This window comes from Mytilus edulis, chromosome 3 (genome assembly GCF_963676685.1).
Source record: "Mytilus edulis chromosome 3, xbMytEdul2.2, whole genome shotgun sequence".
In the NCBI taxonomy this organism is placed as follows: Eukaryota; Metazoa; Mollusca; class Bivalvia; order Mytilida; family Mytilidae; genus Mytilus; species Mytilus edulis.
This window is the reverse complement of record NC_092346.1, coordinates 50,444,532-50,465,869: the sequence shown is the minus strand read 5'-3', so window position 1 is coordinate 50,465,869 and position 21,338 is coordinate 50,444,532. Positions and strand designations below refer to the sequence as shown.

At 33.9% G+C, this 21,338-nt stretch overlaps 3 protein-coding genes across 18 annotated transcripts in view; all 3 read right to left on the bottom strand.

The window, feature by feature from the left end:
- Nucleotides 1-1,309: 1,309 nt before the first annotated feature.
- Nucleotides 1,310-2,752, bottom strand: LOC139515306 (uncharacterized). Its single transcript, XM_071304874.1, has 2 exons — nt 2,254-2,752; nt 1,310-1,899 (listed from the first exon to the last, which is right to left on the bottom strand). The coding sequence occupies exons 1-2, from the start codon at nt 2,750-2,752 to the stop codon at nt 1,310-1,312; spliced, it is 1,089 nt and encodes a 362-aa protein (XP_071160975.1).
- Nucleotides 2,753-3,121: 369 nt separating this feature from the next.
- LOC139515305 (uncharacterized) lies at nt 3,122-6,033 on the bottom strand. The gene is made up of 2 exons (XM_071304873.1): nt 4,827-6,033; nt 3,122-4,488 (listed from the first exon to the last, which is right to left on the bottom strand). Exons 1-2 carry the CDS (start codon nt 6,031-6,033, stop codon nt 3,122-3,124), a joined length of 2,574 nt encoding a protein of 857 aa, XP_071160974.1.
- Nucleotides 6,034-17,532: 11,499 nt separating this feature from the next.
- LOC139516714 (uncharacterized) overlaps nt 17,533-21,338 on the bottom strand; it is a 40,737-nt gene continuing 36,931 nt past the window's right edge. For 10 of the 16 annotated variants that reach the window (XM_071306976.1, XM_071306979.1, XM_071306978.1 and 7 more), the window contains 3 exons: nt 20,904-21,255; nt 19,564-19,888; nt 17,533-18,661 (listed from right to left, as the gene is read on the bottom strand). In XM_071306976.1, the coding sequence (XP_071163077.1) occupies nt 18,494-18,661; nt 19,564-19,888; nt 20,904-21,255 (845 nt within the window). In that variant the 3' untranslated portion in view covers nt 17,533-18,493. The remainder of the gene's footprint in view (nt 18,662-19,563; nt 19,889-20,903; nt 21,256-21,338) is intronic. The other 6 variants (XR_011663003.1, XR_011663004.1, XR_011663001.1 and 3 more) reach the window with 2 other exon arrangements.

Below are 21,338 nucleotides of genomic sequence, written 5' to 3'. Positions count from 1 at the left end.
TCTAGACCATTAATTAAAAAAATTCTGGCAATTCTAATTTTTTTTATATAGTAAGAATACACAAATAAGCAGTTTGTATGTATTAAACTTGCTGGAAAAGTTATTTTGAAAATTTTACCTTGCCATGGTATTTTGACCCCCCTGCGGTATATTGAACCCCCTACTATAGGCCTTTAATTTCAGAAATTCAGGCAATTCGAACTCTTTTATGTAGTTAGAATACACAAAAAAGTAGTTTGTATGTATTGAACTTGCTGGAAAAGATATTTTGAAAATTTTACTTCGCCATGGTATTTTGACCCCCCTGCGGTATATTGTGTGACGGATGGGTTAACTAAAAGTCTGGACTGAGAGTAAAACAACGTCTGATTCGTTTGATCGTATAATTTCAACTCAATATAGTAACATGATACATAACAATAGAGCAACGTTAACAGAAGATATGATGACGTTAACAATGTGAATGGAAACGGCGTTAAAAGTAGTGTTAACGTTTGACGCGTAAGTTAAACTGTCTCTAAATCACCGACATACTCGGGGCCACCAGATGCAATGTCCATTAGCTGTGATATATAGTGGCATGCGGAAAGAACAAAAATAGATTGATCTCACAAATAATTAAAAAAATATTAAATTATGAGATTACGTAAAAACTCTTTGAATTTGACAGTCTTTTCACAAATAAGAAAAATTAACAAATCTGTTCACACACGTTAGTTTCTTCGTTCACTTCGTCTCAGATAACATTCCATGCTGTTGACTTCTAATGGGTAGAGTTTCGTCACGGGTCGATTTGTAATTCCTGATTTGGTACGCACCATAGCGACGCGTACTAAGCCGTCCTTGCCTTTAATAGTGTCCTGCACAACTCCAAGTCTCCAATGCACGCGCTTTGATTCGTCGTGTATCTGAACGACATCGCCTTCTTTAATCTTCCGAACGTCGACTCAAGCTCTTTGGTGATATTCTCGCAATGAAGTAAGGTATTCTCCTTTCCATCTTGTCCAGAAGTTCTCAATCAATTGTCTCTGTCGTATCGCTTGATTGTTCAAGTTTGTGTGTGTTAATTCACATACATTTAGATTGTCAATAGCACTATTTGACGATACATACGGTAAAGTTGTTATCCTTCGTCCATGTATAAGATGGGATGGTGTAAGCGGCTCCGGATCTCTGATATCTGTTGAAATATACGTCACTGGTCGATCGTTGAGTGTGGCTTCGATCTCTGTTAATACAGTCCTTAGAGTCTCATCGTTGACATGTGCACGTCCTAATACTTTCTTAAGTGATGTTTTTGTTAAGCCGATCATTCTTTCCCACATGCCCCCGAACCATGGAGCTCTATTTGGGATGAATTTCCATTCAATGCCATAATTCTGAATATTTTCTTAACTTTTCTAGAATTGAAAAGTCGAGAAATTTCGTTTGAAGCAGCTTTAAATGTTAACGCATTGTCTGACATCATTATTTTCGGCACTGATCGTCGACTTACAAATCTCCGGAAACACAATAAAAAAGATTCTTCGCTGAGATCGTAAACTAATTCCAAGTGTACTGCTCGAGTGACAGCACATGTAAATAGGCAAATGTAAGCCTTCGATTCTTCGTTGTGTCTGTTCTTTATCGTTAGCGCTCCTGTGAAGTCTACACCGGTTATGCTAAAGGGTGTAGCATCTTGAACTCTCTCCTTTGGTAATGGTGGAATTTCTGGTGCGGGATAAGATTTTCCGATTACTTTTCGGCACGTTACACATTTCATCAATATAGATTTCACGCACTGTCTTAATTTCGGAATCCAAAATGTTTGTTGTATGTATGCTAGAGTGATATTTATACCTGAATGTAGTGTGTTCTCATGTGCTTCTAACACTATCAAATGTGTAAGACGGTCCTTTGCTGGTAACAGATATGGAAACTTGACTGTTTCTCCTACTGTCGCATTGTCTATTCGGCGGCCACCACATCGTAATAATTGCTTTTCGTCTAGAAAGAGCTTTAATTGTCGCACAAGTGTTTTACGTTTTGTAGAATTATCTATACAATTTATTTCGTCACTAAATATTTTACCTTGTTTATATCTTATCCATAGGAATTTTGCATTTTCAATTTCATCAATATGTAATTATAAATCTTTCTTTCGTTCAGTTTCCGTTGCTCTGCAGTCTGTTGCGAATCTCATTACATATGCGGTAATTCGGGTTAATTTTCTATAAGAATTGTACCGTTCGATATCTATGATTTCTCCTATACCAATACATACATTTTGATTATTCTCCATTGTTTCAATTTTGTCATCGTTCTCCGACATTGTTGTACATACACTAGACGTTACATTGTTTCCGTTCCATGTCGGCCAATCTTCTTTGCTGTTTAACCATTTAGGTCCACTAAACCATATTTCATTCTGTTGCAGTTCATCAGATGTTATACCACGTGTAAGCAGATCTGCGGGATTGTCTTTCGTAGGGCAATATCTCCATACATTATCTCCACACAAACTTTTAATTTCTTCAATTCTATTTTTGATTAATTGTCTCTGTGGTTTTACGGATGCAAGCCAACTAAGTACGATTTGACTATCACTCCAAAATTGTATTTCACTGAAAGTTTCCGGAAAGTTTTTGCAAATATGATCAGCAAGTCTTGCTCCAATTACAGCCCCCATGAGCTCTAGTTTTGGTAAAGTTATAGTCTTGATAGGCGCAACTCGATTCTTTGCCATTACTATTGTTGGTTTTCTGTCATACATGATGTACGCGCATGCGCCGTACGCATGAGTTGAAGCATCGGTAAATACATGAAGAGTTGGTAAATTTCTGTTATTCTCGTTTTGTGTCTGAGTACTTCGATGAATCTCTGTTTCTAAGCTCGATGCCAGATCTCGTGAAATTAATATCCATTTTGATTGGATATCTTCCGGTAATATTTCGTCCCACTCCAAATTAAGCTTCCAAAGTGATTGCATAAAGATTTTCGCTTTTACAGTAACTGGGCTTAATAGTCCTAACGGATCAAAAATCTTGGATGATTGCCGTAAAATATATCGTTTAGTTAGTCTTCCTTTTTTGTCCATCTCGAACGTGTTACTTTGATAAAACAAATTGTCCGATTTAGCGTTCTATTGCATACCAAGAATTTTAGTAAGCTCATCTTTGTCTAAGGTTTGTTCTTTGCTAGCGATTTCTTGTAATTTTGGACTGTTCGAATTCCAAGAGCGTAGGTTGAATCCGCCTTTCGTAAGTAATTCTCTCGATCTCCTGTAATAATCTATTACGCTATTTTCGTTATCAAAGCTAGTTAAAATGTTGTCCACATACAACCCATTTTCAAGTGTATCTGAAAGTTTCCCCGGATTTTCCTTAAAGTGCTTGAGAAGTGTGGCGCTCAAAATGAATGGCGAACATGTAGCTCCGAAGAGTACGGACTTGAAGCGATATGTTATTAGCGGACTTGATGTGTTTGTAGGATCGCTTAGCAATAAGAACCTCGTTGCATCTCGGTCTTTCTCGTCGAGCTGTATTTGTAGAAATGCCTTTTCTAAATCTGAAGTTGTAGCATATTTCTTAGCGCGAAATCTCATAAGTATTCCCGTAATGTCATTCATAACAGGTGGGTGTGATTCTAAGCATTCATTTAGACTTGGATTATCTCTTCCATCTTTGCAGCTACAATCATAAACAATGCGTATTGGCGTAGTAGATGATTCCTTGGCAACAGGGTGATGTGGGATATAATGTACGGGTCGATCGGTATGAAGTTTTGTTTCCTGAACCTTTTCAATAAAATGTCTTCTCTCCTGCTCCATTATGATATCTCCATACATTTTAAGTAAATCAGGTTTGTTTCCTAAACGTCTAATAACGTTACCTGTCCTCTGTTTCACCAATTCCATGTTATGCGGCAGAGGAAGGAAATCTGATTTCCATGGTAACTTAGCTGTGTACTTTCCATTTTTTAGTATAATAGACTTTTCTCCGTATTCTCTTACAATTTCAGACTGACTTTTAATATTATCGCTTCCTGAAACCCCCAACGATTCTAAGTTCCAAAACTTTTCCAAGTCGCAAACAACGGCTCTGTGATCAGTCAAAATATTCATCATTGCCGATTGTTTTGAAGTACTTCCGTTCTTAGTTAGTACGGGTCCTGACAAGAGATAACCAATTTTCGACTTAACTGCGGTCGGTCCATTTCCTCTTATTATTTCCTCTTCAACTATTGACCAGTAATAGTCTGCGCCAATCAATAAAGATATGTTAAACTTGTCTTCTGTGCATATCGGATGTGCGAGTCGTAAACCATGTAAGTATGGCAGTGCTTTGATTTCCCTTTGGGATTTTGTCTGAATAGGAGCGGCTATTTTCGGTACAATTATTACTTCTATTTCTATTCTTTGATTATCAACTGTTTCAATAGCTATGTTTGCTTTGTCAAGATGACGAACTTGTCCTTCGTTTCCTCCAAATCCAGATATTTCAGTGCAATCTTTTCGATGGACTCAATTTCTAATTTTCTAGCTAAATCTTCAGTTATGAATGAGTTCTATGCTCCCTCGTCAAGTAAAATATTTGACATTATCGATCTATTTTCGGACCAAACTGGAGTTACGGCAGTTTTCAGTAAAACATCTGTATGTGCAGTAACAGTAGAATGTAAGGATGTGGTTAGCTCCAGTGGCGTTTCCTCTACGGCGGTATGTGCTACGGTCTTTTGTGTACTATACTGGTGTTCGGTCAAGCTCTTTGGTTCTGTGGTATGTACTTGGACATGTATACTCGTGTGATGTCTCTTTCCGCACTGGCGGCATTTAAATTCAGACTTACATTCAGCTACTTTATGACTTCCGAAACAGTTAAAACATACCTTTTTTCGCTTCACAATTTCTATTCGTTTCTCAACATCTTTCACGTTTTTGCATGTATTTGGATGGTGGGATTCTTCACAAAATAAACATTTCTTACGTGACTGTTTTCTGTTCTTTCCGGGAAATGTTTCGGCAATAAACGAAGCGGTCGGTAAAATTTCTAAATCTTCATTACTTGTACCTGTGGATTGTCCTGCGACCTGTACGCATACTTCTCTCTTCATTGCTGTTCTCAGTGATTCGATGTCCCAGTCGTCGTTTCCGTGGTCTCGGGTTATGTTTTTCCGTACATCGGACGGCAACTTATTGTATATTATAGGCGTAAGAATGGCTCCAAATGTACTCTCGTTTGTTCCTAACGATTCTAATCCGCGTATGCTACACTCAATTCTGTCGGAAAAGTTTCTCAAACTGTCTGTGTTTGACTTCGGTGCGGGTAAATCAATTAAGTTTTGCATATGTGCGTTCGTGATTTTGTGGTTCTGACCAAACCTCTCTCTCAGTATTGATACGGCTTGATAGTAATTTGCACTTGTGAGTGGTAAACCGGCGATACATTGCGCGGCTATTCCCTGAATTTGATTTTGCAAATACGTAAATTTCTGCACGTCTGTTAATGTTTGGTTATCGTGTATTGTTGATTGATACTCATCCCAGAAAGGTTGCCAGTTTAACAAATTGCCATTAAAATATGGTAGATTCAATTTTGGTAGCTTGTGGTAGATGCTAGAATTTGTTGCGCTCATTGATGATCTGTATTGCATATCATTATTCTGCATGGGATGTGGAGTATTACATGTAGATGTGGAGTTGATAAAAACAAAATCTGCTGCATTTGGATTTAAGTTCTGATTAGAGCTAGTTTCATTTGATTTGTTTTTCTGTTTTGAACTTGATGAATTGCGTACTTTTGTCAAAATTCGTTCTATATCTAAAACATACCGATCTGAGTCTTCTATCTCTGCTTCCATGTTTTCCTCTGCAATCTCCTCTAATATTTCATTATCAAGCTCCGAAAGAATATCCCTCTTCTTCTTCAAAGTTTCACATAGGCTTTCTATTTCGTCGAGTTGTGTTGTTTCTTTCTCTAATTCCTCTTCAATCTTTGAAATTAATCTCCTTGCGGCTCCTCGATGACCCACTCTAATGGCTTTCTTTTTCGTCATTATCCTCTGGTCACGACACCAATATGACGGATGGGTTAACTAAAAGTCTGGACTGGCAGTAAAACAACGTCTGATTCGTTTGATCGTATAATCTCAACTCAATATAGTAACATAATACATAGCAATAGAGCAACGTTAACAGAAGATATGATGACGTTAACAATGTGAATGGAAACGGCGTTAAAAGTAGTGTTAACGTTTGACGCGTAAGTTAAACTGTCTCTAAATCACCGACATATTGAACCCCCTACTCTAGGCCTTTAATTTCAGAAATTCTAGAAATTCGAACTCTTTTATGTAGTTAGAATACACAAATAAGTAGTTTGTATGTATTTTACTTGCTGGAAAAGATATTTTGAAATTTTTACTTTGCTATGGTATTTTGACCCCCCGTGATATATTGAACCCCTTACTCTAGACAATTAAAAAAATTCTGGCAATTTTAACTCTTATATGTAGTTAATATACACCAACAAGCAGTTTGTATGTATTAAACTTGATGGAAAAGATATTTTGAAAATTTTACTTTGCCATGGTATTTTGACCCCCCTGGGGTATATTGAACCCCCTACTATAGGCCTTTAATTTCAGAAATTCTAGCAATTCGAACTCTTTTATGTAGTTAGAATACACAAATAAGTAGTTTGTATGTATTTAACTTGCTGGAAAAGATATTTTGAAAATTATACTTTGCCGTGGTATTTTGACCCCCTGTGATATATTGAACCCCTTACTCTAGACAATTAAAAAAATTCTGGCAATTTTAACTCTTATATGTAGTTAATATACACCAACAAGTAGTTTGTATGTATTAGACTTGATGGAAAAGATGTTTTAAAAATTTTACTTTGCCATGGTATTTTGACCCCCCCTGCGGTATATTGAACCCCTTAGTCTAGACCATTAATTAAAAAAAATCTGGCAATTCTAATTTTTTATATAGTAAGAATACACAAATAAGCAGTTTGTATGTATTAAACTTGCTGGAAAAGTTATTTTGAAAATTTTACCTTGCCATGGTATTTTGACCCCCCTGCGGTATATTGAACCCCCTACTATAGGCCTTTAATTTTAGAAATTCAGGCAATTCGAACTCTTTTATGTAGTTAGAATACACAAAAAAGTAGTTTGTATGTATTTAACTTGCTGGAAAAGATATTTTGAAAATTTTACTTCGCCATGGTATTTTGACCCCCCTGCAGTATATTGAACCCCCTACTCTAGGCCTTTAATTTCAGAAATTCTAGAAATTCGAACTCTTTTATGTAGTTAGAATACACAAATAAGTAGTTTGTATGTATTTTACTTGCTGGAAAAGATATTTTGAAATTTTTACTTTGCTATGGTATTTTGACCCCCTGTGATATATTGAAACCCTTACTCTATCTAGACAATTAAAAAAATTCTGGCAATTTTAACTCTTATATGTAGTTAATATACACCAACAAGCAGTTTGTATGTATTAAACTTGATGGAAAAGATATTTTGAAAATTTTACTTTGCCATGGTATTTTGACCCCCCTGCGGTATATTGAACCCCTTACTCCAGACCTTTAATTTCAGAAATTCTGGCAATTCTTACTCTTTTATATAGTTAGAATACACAAATAAGCAGTTTGTTTGTATTAAACTTGCTGGAAAAGTTATTTTGAAAATTTTACTTTGCCATGGTATTTTGACCCCCCTGCAGTATATTGAACCCCCTACTCTAGACCTTTAATTTCCAAAAATCTGGCAATTCTTACTCTTTTATGTTGTGAGAATACACCAACAAGTAGTTTGTATGTATTAAACTTGATGGAAAAGATATTTTGAAAATTTTACTTTGCCATGGTATTTTGACCCCCCTGCGGTATATTGAACCCCCTACTCTAGGCCTTCAATTTCAGTAATTCTGGCAATTCGAACTCTTTTATGTAGTTAGAATACACAAATAAGTGGTTTGTATGTATTAGACTTGCTGGAAAAGATATTTTGAAAATTTTACTTTGCCATGGTATTTTGACCCCCCTGCGGTATATTGAACCCCTTACTCTAGACCATTAATTAAAAAAATTCTGGCAATTCTAACTATTTTATATAGTAAGAATACACAAATAAGCAGTTTGTATGTATTAAACTTGCTGGAAAAGTTATTTTGAAAATTTTACTTTGCCATGAATTTTATTTTGACCCCCCTGCGGTATATTGAACCCCCTACTATAGGCCTTTAATTTCAGAAATTCTGGCAATTCGAACTCTTTTATGTAGTTAGAATACACAAATAAGTAGTTTGTATGTATTTAACTTGCTGGAAAAGATATTTTGAAAATTTTACTTTGCCATGGTATTTTGACCCCCCTGCGGTATATTGAACCCCCTACTCTAGGCCTTTAATTTTAGAAATTCTAGAAATTCAAACTCTTTTATGTAGTTAGAATACACAAATAAGTAGTTTGTATGTATTTTACTTGCTGGAAAAGATATTCTGAAAATTTTTCTTTGCCATGGTAAAATGTATTTTGACCCCCTGCAATATATTGAACCCCTTACTCTAGAGTCTAGACAATTCAAAAAATTCTGGCAATTTTAACTCTTATATGTAGTTAATATACACAAATAAGCAGTTTGTATGTATGAAACTTGCTGGAAAAGGTATTTTGAAAATTTTACTTTGCCATGGTATTTTGACCCCTGTGCGGTATATTGAACCCCTTTCTAGTAAATAGGCCTTTAATTTCAGAAATTCTGGCAATTCGAACTCTTTTATGTAGTTAGAATACACAAATAAGTAGTTTGTATGAATTTAACTTGCTGGAAAAGATATTTTGAAAATTTTACTTTGCCATGGTATTTTGACCCCCTGCGATATATTGAACCCCTTACTCTAGACAATTCAAAAAATTCTGGCAATTTTAACTCTTATATGTAGTTAATATACACAAATAAGCAGTTTGTATGTATTAAACTTGATGGAAAAGATATTTTGAAAATTTTACTTTGCCATGGTATTTTGACCCCCCTGCGGTATATTGAACCCCCTACTCTAGACCTTTAATTTCCAAAAATCTGTCAATTCTTACTCTTTTATGTAGTGAGAATACACCAATAAGTAGTTTGTATGTATTAAACTTGATGGAAAAGATATTTTGAAAATTTTACTTTGCCATGGTATTTTGAACCCCCTGCGGTATATTGAACCCCCTACTCTAGGCCTTTAATTTCAGAAATTCTGGCAATTCGAACTCTTTTATGTAGTTAGAATACACAAATAAGAGGTTTGTATGTATTAGACTTGCTGGAAAAGATATTTTGAAAATTTTACTTTGCCATGGTATTTTGACCCCCCTGCGGTATATTGAACCCCTTACTCTAGACCATTAATTAAAAAAAATTCTGGCAATTCTAACTTTTTTATATAGTAAGAATACACAAATAAGCAGTTTGTGTGTATTAAACTTGCTCGAAAAGTTATTTAGAAAATTTTACTTTGCCATGGTATTTTGACCCCCCTGCGGTATATTGAACCCCCTACTATAGGCCTTTAATTTCAGAAATTCTGGCAATTCGAACTCTTTTATGTAGTTAGAATACACAAATAAGTAGTTTGTATGTATTTAACTTGCTGGAAAAGATATTTTGAAAATTTTACTTTGCCACGGTATTTTGACCCCCCTGCGGTATATTGAACCCCCTACTCTAGGCCTTTAATTTCAGAAATTCTAGAAATTCGAACTCTTTTATGTAGTTAGAATACACAAATAAGTAGTTTGTATGTATTTTACTTGCTGGAAAAGATATTCTGAAAAATTTTCTTTGCTATGGTATTTTGACCCCCTGCGATATATTGAACCCCCTGCTCTAGGCCTTTAATTTCAGAAATTCTGGCAATTCGAACTCTTTTATGTAGTTAGAATACACAAATAAGTAGTTTGTATGAATTCAACTTGCTGGAAAAGATATTTTGAAAATTTTACTTTGCCATGGTATTTTGACCCCCTGCGATATATTGAACCCCTTACTCTAGACAATTAAAAAAATTCTGGCAATTTTAACTCTTATATGTAGTTAATATACACAAATAAGCAGTTTGTATGTATTAAACTTGCTGGAAAAGTTATTTAGAAAATTTTATTTTGCCATGGTATTTTGACCAACCTGCGGTATATTGAACCCCCTACTATAGGCCTTTAATTTCAGAAATTCTAGCAATTCGAACTCTTTTATGTAGTTAGAATACACAAATAAGTAGTTTGTATGTATTGAACTTGCTATAAAATGTATTTTGAAAATTTTACTTTGCCATGGTATTTTGACCCCCTGCGATATATTGAAGCCTTTACTCTAGACATTTAAAAAAATTCTGGCAATTTTAACTCTTATATGTAGTTAATATACACCAACAAGTAGTTTGTATGTATTAGACTTGATGGAATAGATATTTTGAAAATTTTACTTTGCCATGGTATTTTGACCCCCCCCCCCCCCTGCGGTATATTGAAACCCTTACTCTATACCATTAATTAAAAAATTCTGGCAATTTTAACTCTTATATGTAGTTAATATACACCAACAAGTAGTTTGTATGTATTAGACTTGATGGAAAAGATATTTTGAAAATTTTACTTTGCCATGGTATTTTGACCCCCCTGCGGTATATTGAACCCCTTACTCTAGACCATTAATTAAAAAAATTCTGGCAATTCTAACTTTTTTATATAGTAAGAATACACAAATAAGCAGTTTGTATGTATTAAACGTGCTGGAAAAGTTATTTTGAAAATTTTACTTTGCCATATGGTATTTTGACCCCCCTGCGGTATATTGAACCCCCTACTCTAGGCCTTTAATTTCAGAAATTCTAGAAATTCAAACTCTTTTATGTAGTAAGAATACACAAATAAGTAGTTTGTATGCATTTTACTTGCTGGAAAAGATATTTTGAAAATTTAACTTTGCTATGGTATTTTGACCCCCTGCGATATATTGAACCCCTTACTCTAGACAATTCAAAAAATTCTGGCAATTTTAACTCTTATATGTAGTTAATATACACCAACAAGCAGTTTGTATGTATTAAACTTGATGGAACAGATATTTTGAAAATTTTACTCTGCCATGGTATTTTGACCCCCCTGCGGTATATTGAACCCCTTACTCTAGACCTTTAATTTCAGAAATTCTGGCAATTCTAACTCTTTTATATAGTTAGAATACACAAATAAGCAGTTTGTTTGTATTGAACTTGCTGGAAAAGTTATTTTGAAAATTTTACTTTGCCATGGTATTTTGACCCCTCTGCAGTATATTGAACCCCCTACTCTAGACCTTTAATTTCCAAAAATCTGGCAATTCTTACTCTTTTATGTAGTAAGAATACACCAATAAGTAGTTTGTATGTATTTAACTTGCTGGAAAAGGTATTTTTAAAATTTTACTTTGCCATTGGTATTTTGACCTCCTCCCCCTTTCTTTTACCATGGAAAATCAAAACTACCGTTATATATATATATATATATATATATATATATATATATATATATATATATATATATATATATATATATATATATATATATATATATATATATATATATATATGTTATAATTACAAATATTTAAAGCATTCAAGCTACATATGGTCTAGTTATAATGTGTCAAATGACATTTTGTTGGTAAAGACTTCAGAGCACTTATACCAAGCAAAGATATTTCTTTTAATTAAGCATGGAAAATGTACCTCCCCTTCTTGTATGAATGATTTTTTAATCTATGATAAGCTTTAGAATAATATAAAATGTTCTAATATTCATCCAGGATGAAAAAAACAGGGGGGTTCAATTTTTCATACAAGGGGGGGGGGGTCAATTTACCATGGGGGGAGTTCGATTTACCATAGCGGTATTTTGACCCTGGGGTCAATTTACCATGGGGTTCAAAATACCATATGACTGGATCACCGGACACATTTTTCAAACTACTAACCCAAAAGATGATTGTGGCCAAGTTTGGATTAATTTGGCCCAGTAGTTTCAGAGGAGAAGATTTTTGTAAAATATTACTAAGATTTACGAAAAATGGTTTAAAATTTACTATAAAGGGCAATAACTCCTAAAGGGGTCAACTGACCATTTCAGTCATGTTGACTTATTTGTAAATCTTACTTTGCTGAACATTATTGCTGTTTACTGTTTATCTCTATCTATAATAATATTCAAGATAATAACCAAAAACAGCAAAATTTCCATAAAATTACTAATTCAGGGGCAGCAACCCAACAACGGGTTATCCGATTCATCTGAAAGTTTCAGGGCAGATAGATCTTCACCTGTTTAACAATTCTACCCCATGTCAGATTTGCTCTAAATGCTTTGGTTTTTGAGTTATAAGCCAAAAACTGCATTTTACCCCTATGTTCTATTTTTAGCCATGGCCGCCATCTTGAATGGTTGGCCGGGTCACCGGACACATTTTTTAAACAAGATACCCCAATGATGATTGTGGCAAGTTTGGTTTAATTTGGCCCAGTAGTTTCAGAGGAGAAGATTTTTGTAAAAGTTAATAACGACGACGGACGACGGACACCAGACGCCGGACGCCAAGTGATGAGAAAAGCTCACTTGGCCTTTTAGGCCAGGTGAGCTAAAAAATTCTATAAAAATAAGGAGATAAGGTACAACTGCAAATGAGACAACTATGATTGGAGCCAAATACTTGGATACAATCAACTATGGATCACTATACAGTCTTCAACAATGAGAAAACTCTATACCTTATAGTCAGTTATTAAAGGCCCAAACATGACAATACAATACATAAAACAATTCAAATGGGAAACCCAATGACTGTATATGTAACAAAACTTTAGTAACTTTGTTCCCATTTTTTAATTGTTATGGAACAATAAGCACAGCATATTGTATCAATTTTTTCAGTGGTTAATGAAAAGAAGCTATCATTATCCTTTAACTTCAAGTTATGCTATAAAGGAGTATGTTCGATAAGATCCTAAAATGGCCCCCTTTTATAGCGTAAATTTCAAATTCTGATTTATCGACCAATACCACGATAAATTATAGCTAACACATTGACTAGCTAGGATATAAACCATTTTGTTGAAAATTTTACGTTTCTGCGTTTCATTATGACGTCACAAGTTGTACTCATATTGATTTTCACGAAAAAAACAATGAAAATGGGTAAATTTCCATAGATTGTTGGACAGGAAACAGAGTGCATACGTCGACAACAAAGATCTTTTAAAATAATGTTTGTGAAGACATTTCACATGTCTTATTTGAATCTTAAGCTTGTCGACGCCTGCGCTCTATGTTTCTAGGTCCTTTATTTGGTTGGAATCTAGCTGATTTTGTCAAATTTCACCAAAATCCCTTATCTTGACCTTTTTTGGATGTAAAATTCAACGTTTTAGAATTAAACTTTGACAAAAACAGTTCTGTTTAACTTTCTAACATGTCTTTAAGGCAACTTAAAACATTTATTGTCTTGTAACTATGAACTTTATAATTGGGGCCAAATATGGCCCTTACCGAACTTACTCCTTTGATGTTACCCAAAATTCAAAGTTAAGTGACAGTATGTTGACTGCATGGATCTTATTGAACTGATAATAAATTGTTATCACAGAGATATGTCTCGCCTTTTTGTATTTTTGATTATGCAAATGTTGAAATCAAAATAGCAATACTTTAACATCTTACACAAATTTTATGCAAATATTCAAAGTCAATGAACCATGACTGAGTTACATGGCTAAACAATCTCCATGCAAATGAGATGTGTCAATGCTGAAACAACTGCATACCAAATACTATTGACTTATCATGTCATTCCAAAACCTAAATACAAACATTAATTTTTAATCTATGTAAAAGTTTCAAGTCAATGAACCATGAAGAGGGGGTGGGGCTATATAATCTCCATGGAAACAAAACTTGCCAATAATTTTGCATACCAAATATCATGACTTACTAGTAATCATTAGCAGTCTTATACTGATCTAATCACAAACTAATACATGTAAACTAAGATAAGTTTCAAAATCATTAGACTGTGACTGAGGGGCGAGGCCAAATATTCTTCATGGAAATGAAATGTGCCAATGCTTATACAACTGAATACCATTTAACATTGGCTTACCACTAATAGATTCCCTTGAACTGACCTAATCACAAACTAATACATGATAACTTAAAAAAAAATTCAAAATCAATAGACCATGACTAAGGGGTGGAGCCAAATTATCTCCATGGAAATGAGATATACCAAATGCTTATATACAACTGCACACCAAATATCTTTAACCTACCATTTGTGGTCCCCCATAAACTGACATAATCACAAACTAATACATAATAACTTAGAAAAAATTTCAAAGTCAATAGACCATGACTGAGTCCGGCAGGGCCAAATAATCTCCATGGAAATGAGATGTGCCAATGCTCATATAACTGCATACCAAATATGATTGACCTACCACTTGTGGTTCACCATAAACTAGACCTAATCACAAACTAATACATTATTGACCCATCGCCATCACCGTCGCCGACACTGGAAGCAGCATACCTATGTCTCGCTTTTTGACTCCATCAAGGCGAGACAAAAAAGGATACCCTATTTAAGCTGGATCATATCTCTGCTTAGATGACTCTTTTTTACCTGTTTTTGACAGATGATATTTGCTGCATAATACTGTCAACTAGTTCAATTGATGTGGCCTTATTTTGATTCATGTGTAACCCTAAGTAAAATGAGTGTGCAAGAATGTATAAAATTAAAATTCTTTTGTTTTTTGGTTTCCATTAACTAGAGGCTCTAAAGAGCCTGTGTCGCTCACCTTGGTCTATGTGAATATTAAAGGAAGCAGATGGATTCATGACAAAATTGTGTTTTGGTGATGGTGATGTGTTTGTACATCTTACTTTACTGAACATTCTTGCTGCTTAAAATTATCTCTATATATAATGAACTTGGCCCATTAGTTTCAGTGGAAAATGTTAGTAAAAATTTACAAATTTTATGAAAATTGACTATAAAGAACAATAACTCCTAAGGGGGTCAATTGACCATTTCGGTCATGTTGACTTATTTGTAAATCTTACTCTGCTGAACATTATTGTAGTTTACAGTTTATCTCTATCAATAATAATATTCAAGATAATGACCAACAACAGCAAAATTTCCTTAAAACTGACAATTCAGGGTCAGCAACCCAACAACTGGTTGTCCGATTCATCTAAAAATTTCAAAGCAGATAAATGTTGACCTGATAAACAATTTTACCTCATGTCAGATTTGCTCTAAATGCTTTGGGTTTTGAGTTATAAGCCAAAAACTGCATTTTACACCATATTCTATTTTTAGCCATGGCGACCATCTTGGTTGGATGGCCGGGTCACCGGACACATTTTTCAAACTACTAACCCAAAAGATGATTGTGGCCAAGTTTGGATTAATTTGGCTGAGTAGTTTCAGAGGAGAAGATTTTTGTAAAAGATTACTAAGATTTACGAAAAATGGTTAAAAATTGACTATAAAGGGCAATAACTCCTAAAGGGGTCAACTGACCATTTCAGTCATGTTGACTTATTTGTGAATCTTACTTTGCTGAACATTATTGCTGTTAATAGTTTATCTCTGTCTATAATAATATTCAAGATAATAACCAAAAACAGCAAAATTTCCTTAAAATTACTAATTCAGGGCCAGCAACCCAACAACGGGTTGTCCGATTCATCTGAAAATTTCAGGGCAAATAGATCTTGAACTGATAAACAATTTTACCCCCATGTCGGTTTTGAGTTATAAGCCAAAAACTGCATTTTACCCCATTCTATTTTTAGCCATGGCAGCCATCTTGGTTGGATGGCCGGGTCACCGGACACATTTTTAAAACTACTGAACTGATAAACAATTTTACCCTCGTGTCAGATTTGCTCTAAATGCTTTGGTTTTTGAGTTATAAGCCAAAAACTGCATTTTACCCCATGTTCTATTTTTAGCCGTGGCGGCCATCTTGGTTGGATGGCCGAGTCATCGGACACATTTTTAAAACTACTAACCCAAAAGATGATTGTGGCCAAGTTTGGATTAATTTGGCCCAGTAGTTTCAGGGGAGAAGATTTTTGTAAAAGATTACTAAGATTTACGAAAAATGGTTAAAAATTGACTATAAAGGGCAATAACTCCGAAAGGGGTCAACTGACCATTTCAGTCACGTTGAGTTATTTGTGAATCTTACTTTGCTGAACATTATTGCTGTTTATAGTTTATCTCTATCTATAATAATATTCAAGATAATAACCAAAAACAGCAAAATTTCCTTAAAATTACTAATTCAGGGCCAGCAACCCAACAACGGGTTGTCCGATTCATCTGAAAATTTCAGGGCAGATAGATCTTGAACTGATAAACAATTTTACCCCCATGTCAGATTTGCTCTAAATGCTTTGGTTTTTGAGTTATAAGCCAAAAACTGCATTTTACCCCATGTTCTATTTTTAGCCGTGGTGGCCATCTTGGTTGGATGGCCGGGTCACCGGACACATTTTTAAAACTACTAACCCAAAAGATGATTGTGGCCAAGTTTGGATTAATTTGGCCCAGTAGTTTTAGGGGAGAAGATTTTTGTAAAATATTACTAAGATTTACGAAAAATGGTTAAAAATTGACTATAAAGGGCAATAACTCCTAAAGGGATCAACTGACCATTTCAGTCACGTTGACTTATTTGTAAATCTTACTTTGTTGAACATTATTGCTGTTTACTGTTTATCTCTATCTATAATAATATTCAAGATAATAACCAAAAACAGCAAAATTTCCTTAAAATTACTAATTCAGGGGCAGCACCCCAACAACGGGTTATCCGATTCATCTGAAAATTTCAGGGTAGATAGATCTTCACCTGTTTAACAATTTTACCCAGTCAGATTTGCTCTAAATGCTTTTGTTTTTGAGTTATAGGCCAAAAACTGCATTTTACCCCTATGTTCTATTTTTAGCCATGGCGGCCATCTTGGATGGTTGGCCAGGTCACAGGACACATTTTTTAAACTAGATACCCCAATGATGATGGTGGCCAAGTTTGGTTTAATTTGGCCCAGTAGTTTGAGAGGAGAAGATTTTTGTAAAAGTTAACGACGACGTCGGACGCCGGACAATGGATGCCGGACGCCAAGTGATGAGAAAAGCTCACTTGGCCTTTTAGGCCTGGTGAGCTAAAAATAATAATTTGTGAAAGAGGCTGAATCTACAATTTTGATGTTTTCTATTGTTTATGATGTGATTCTTGACTTCAGGAAAGACAACAGTTGAAAAGGGTGGAGGTTGAGCAGAACAAAACCCCTCAAAGTAACCATTTTCTATCTTCAGAAATATGACATCTGCTCTTGAGAAATTTTTCAGTTATTTTTGTTGGATTTTGAAATATTGAATTGAAGAAATATTCATTTTTTTCTGTTATTGGACTTGATTAAGTATAAAGAAAATGTGTTATCTTGTTATTACATATTTTATTCACTTTCATGTGATAATCACACATTGTTTTCGTATAAACATAATTGTATAAATATAAATTAGATATGTACAATGTATAAGGAAGTGTTAGTCATCTCCTAGTAAAGTCTATAAATGATGGATTGAACACAATATAAAACTGTTTGAAATAATAGTCAAAATACATTATAACACTCTATTAAATACCCTTATAAAATATATACCCATGTTATGCTAATGTATTATCTTTTTTTTAATACTTCAGAATGCAAACATGAATTTAGCATGCATTTTTTTTATGCTGAGTTCACACGTAATTCGAATTTGATTCGCATTAAATAATTCGAATTAGTTTAATTCGCATTCGAAATGTTTTACGTCCTAACATCAATTCTAATTCGAATTGCAATGCGTGTCAAATTCGGTTTACTGTCCAAACGACGTTAGCTTTTAATTCGTATTAACAAAAACGTATTTCTAATGCGAATTGACTAATTCGAATTAATTCGAATTAAAAAGAAGAGTGTGTGAACGCAATAAGCAAATTCGATTGGCATTCCATTCGATTCAATTAGAATTTAATGTCCGTGTGAACGAGGCAGTAGCTTTCCCTTATTTCACAAAAACATATCTAACGTTCTGAAGTCTTGCATTAAAGCAAAACAACTTGAATTAACATAATACTTCAGCAAGCAATAAATGGTCCCAATAATACTTTTTTCCAAATTTCCATATGTTCCTAATTGTTTATATAACCATAACCTTATACATAAATCTGTAAAAATAATAATTTTACTTGTAACGAAACGAAAAATAAGGATAAGAGGTAAAGGGATCCGAACTTAATTCTTTTGACTGACTTTCATATACTAAATTTCTTGCAATTTTTTCTATTCCTATTCCATATAAATTTCCCAATTTTATTGCAATACATGGCTGTTTTATCTCATAACTATCTGTGCTACACAATATAGATATTGAAATTTTCTTGTCTAAAACAAAGCTGTGCCTCTTGTAGTATTCTTAGTCGAGGTCCCATGGGAACACCAATCTTCTCTAATCTTTCTTCTGTCATGTATGGCAATTCTATCATTCCTATGTGCTCTTTTTCAAAATTCACTGAGTATTTCTGAAAAAAATAAATAATGAGTAAATATATAATCTTTTTAACTTGTTCAAACTACACATACAAAATAAAAGCATTAAAACTCCCTTTCCAAATTCAGTGATTTTAAAATATTTTCTTTTCATTCATTTTTGATCCCATGTGATCTCATTTTCACCTTAAATCAGACTTATTTTTACTGCCTCTTTTGGCACTGAGTAACAGGAAACAGAAAATGTGCCATTTAGTATATACTTTTAACATTTCATTTTGGTGACTACCAATTTGCCAAGTTTTGTTTAACTCATTATGTTCACCATTGTTTTGCAAACTGTTATGTAACAGTTTTATAATTCAAACAGTTTCTATGAAGTTCAATTTTCTAGCTTCTCTATGGCATATATAGAATTATTTCATATACAATGTATGCAAACGCCTTCTTGAACACTTGATAGTATTCACAGTCTAAGATGAAGTTAGTATAGTATTGTCAAAGTTGTTAATCCAACTTTCTTATTTTCAAGATCATGTATATTTACATCCAAATGCAAATACATACTTCCAAAAATCCAATTAAAATACTTTTTTTATACTCAAGTTTCATTTCATGAATTACACCGTTGTTCATTAAAATTTCAAATCAGAAAAATAGTTGGCGACCAGAAGCACATTTTTTCTTTAGCTGTGTTTGAACAAAACAGTAGCTGACCTTGAGGAACCCTGCTTGCAATTTAAACTGGCACCAATCATTAAGTAGATGCGTGACAGATATGAAATACCTTTCTTATATGAAGTTTGCTTCCACACACACAAAAAAAAAGAAGAGGTTGATATAAAGTTAAGATTTCAATTAATCAAAATATTATTATTTTTTATAAAGAGAAAAAGAGAAGGAATTTAATATATGATGTATAAATTTTACTTACTTCATAACCTAATTTCTTCAAGAAAATATTCAATAAAGGAGGTTCTTGACCAAAAAACTTTGTAAGTTTATTAACTCTTCTTGGATTGGTCAATGAAGGTACCCAGCCTCTAAACCTTTCAAAGTCATTTTCATAAAAATTTCCAGCTCTGTTCTTTTGGCTTGACATGAATTGCTCTTCCTTCAATTCCTGGATTTCTTTCCGTAATGCATCAATTTCATGTGTGACAGAGTTATGGGACCTTAATTCTGATGATAGATGTGCCACACTCCTGGCAAGAGTTACCACATGTGATTCCAGTCGCTGAAATCTTTTGTTAATTGCTCTACAATAAATTTAAAAGTATAAGGTTAAAACGAAATTCATATGAATAAACACACCAACAGACTTTCTTTTAACTTTTAAATAAAAACATTAAACTAAGGCACATACGGTACATGTATTTATCATAATACATCTGATTTTTTTTATTGATAGATTGATTGATCAGTGTTTTAGTATGAAATTCAAAACAGTGTAGCTGTGGCCATTGATTGACCCATCAAAATCATCCATTGACTGGGACAATTTACGTGAACGTTTGTCTGTAACAACCACTGTTCATGACGTACCTACGATAGACATTTAAACTGTGGGGTCAACAAAGGTTTCTTAACGCCTTTAATTATAAAATAATTCGAAAAATTAATCAGGAATAACCTTTGTGTTTTGATTTATATAATTGATATAAATCAAAATATCGTGTTATTTCTGATTAATTTTTCAAATTACTTTATTTAGGTGTTGAGAACCTTTGGTGACCCCATAGTTTAAGTGTCTTTAAAAAGTACATAGTGAGCATTGGTCGTTACATACAAACGTTCACCTAAATTGTCCCAGTCAATGAATGATTTTGATGTGTCAATCAATGGCCACAGCTACACTGTTTTGAATTTCATACTACTTTGAATTCACCCATTCGTTAAAGTTATTAGGCAAACATTTATATTTTTAAACACACAAATTAATGGGTAACATATTATTTTCTATTGAGTTCTTTATTTGACAGAAATGTACAAACAACCTTAAACTATTCTTCAACTCAAAAATGCCCATTTTGTTACTGTGAAACCACAACTGTCTTATTATGAGGAAACAACAACCCCAGATTTAACGTGGATGTGAAATGCAACAATTTTATAACTAACAATAACTTTTTAAAACTGAACTAGCATCTCTAGAGAGACATATAGAATATCATACGATGAACTAAAATGTGTTTGACAGGAAACCTCAAACACTCATTGCCAAGTGAAATGTACCAATAATTCTTAAGTCAGAGACAACTGATCAGTACATACTTTGCATCTCTATGATGATGATGATGAGGTCGTTGACTTCCAGCACCAGATTTAAACTTCCTTGATATTGGTCTTTGTAAAGAACTTGTGTCTGAACTTCCCAGACTCCATCGTCTACGGGACTTTACAGTCCCAATTTCTTTTTCTGTTCCCATCTGATGAGACATTTGTTGATACATTTCTTCCAGATTGTTTAATTGATCTCTCATTCTATTCATGTCATTTGAAGCCAGATTTTCATGCATATTCATGGGTTCTGCATCATGAGAATCTACTGTTAAAATTGTATCCTCAATGTCAAAAGGGAGATCACTCTCATTCCCAGATTCTCGGACATCACTTAGCATACCAGCTACAAAAATAAATAAAAGTGTTATGAAAGCACCAATAACAAGCATATACAAAAAAATTTGTAAGGGTTCCGCAGAACCCAGT

Bases quoted from the DNA above. Each gene is read 5' to 3' on its own strand.
- LOC139515305 (XM_071304873.1), bottom strand. From the start codon at position 6,033: ATGACGAAAAAGAAAGCCATTAGAGTGGGTCATCGAGGAGCCGCAAGG. The intron at 4,489-4,826 runs GTAAGTCTGAAT...TCCATCGAAAAG, and splicing joins AAGTCATAAAGTAGCTGAAT to ATTGCACTGAAATATCTGGA.
- LOC139515306 (XM_071304874.1), bottom strand. From the start codon at position 2,752: ATGTATGACAGAAAACCAACAATAGTAATGGCAAAGAATCGAGTTGCG. The intron at 1,900-2,253 runs GTATAGGAGAAA...ATCTGTTACCAG, and splicing joins TAATCAAAATGTATGTATTG to CAAAGGACCGTCTTACACAT.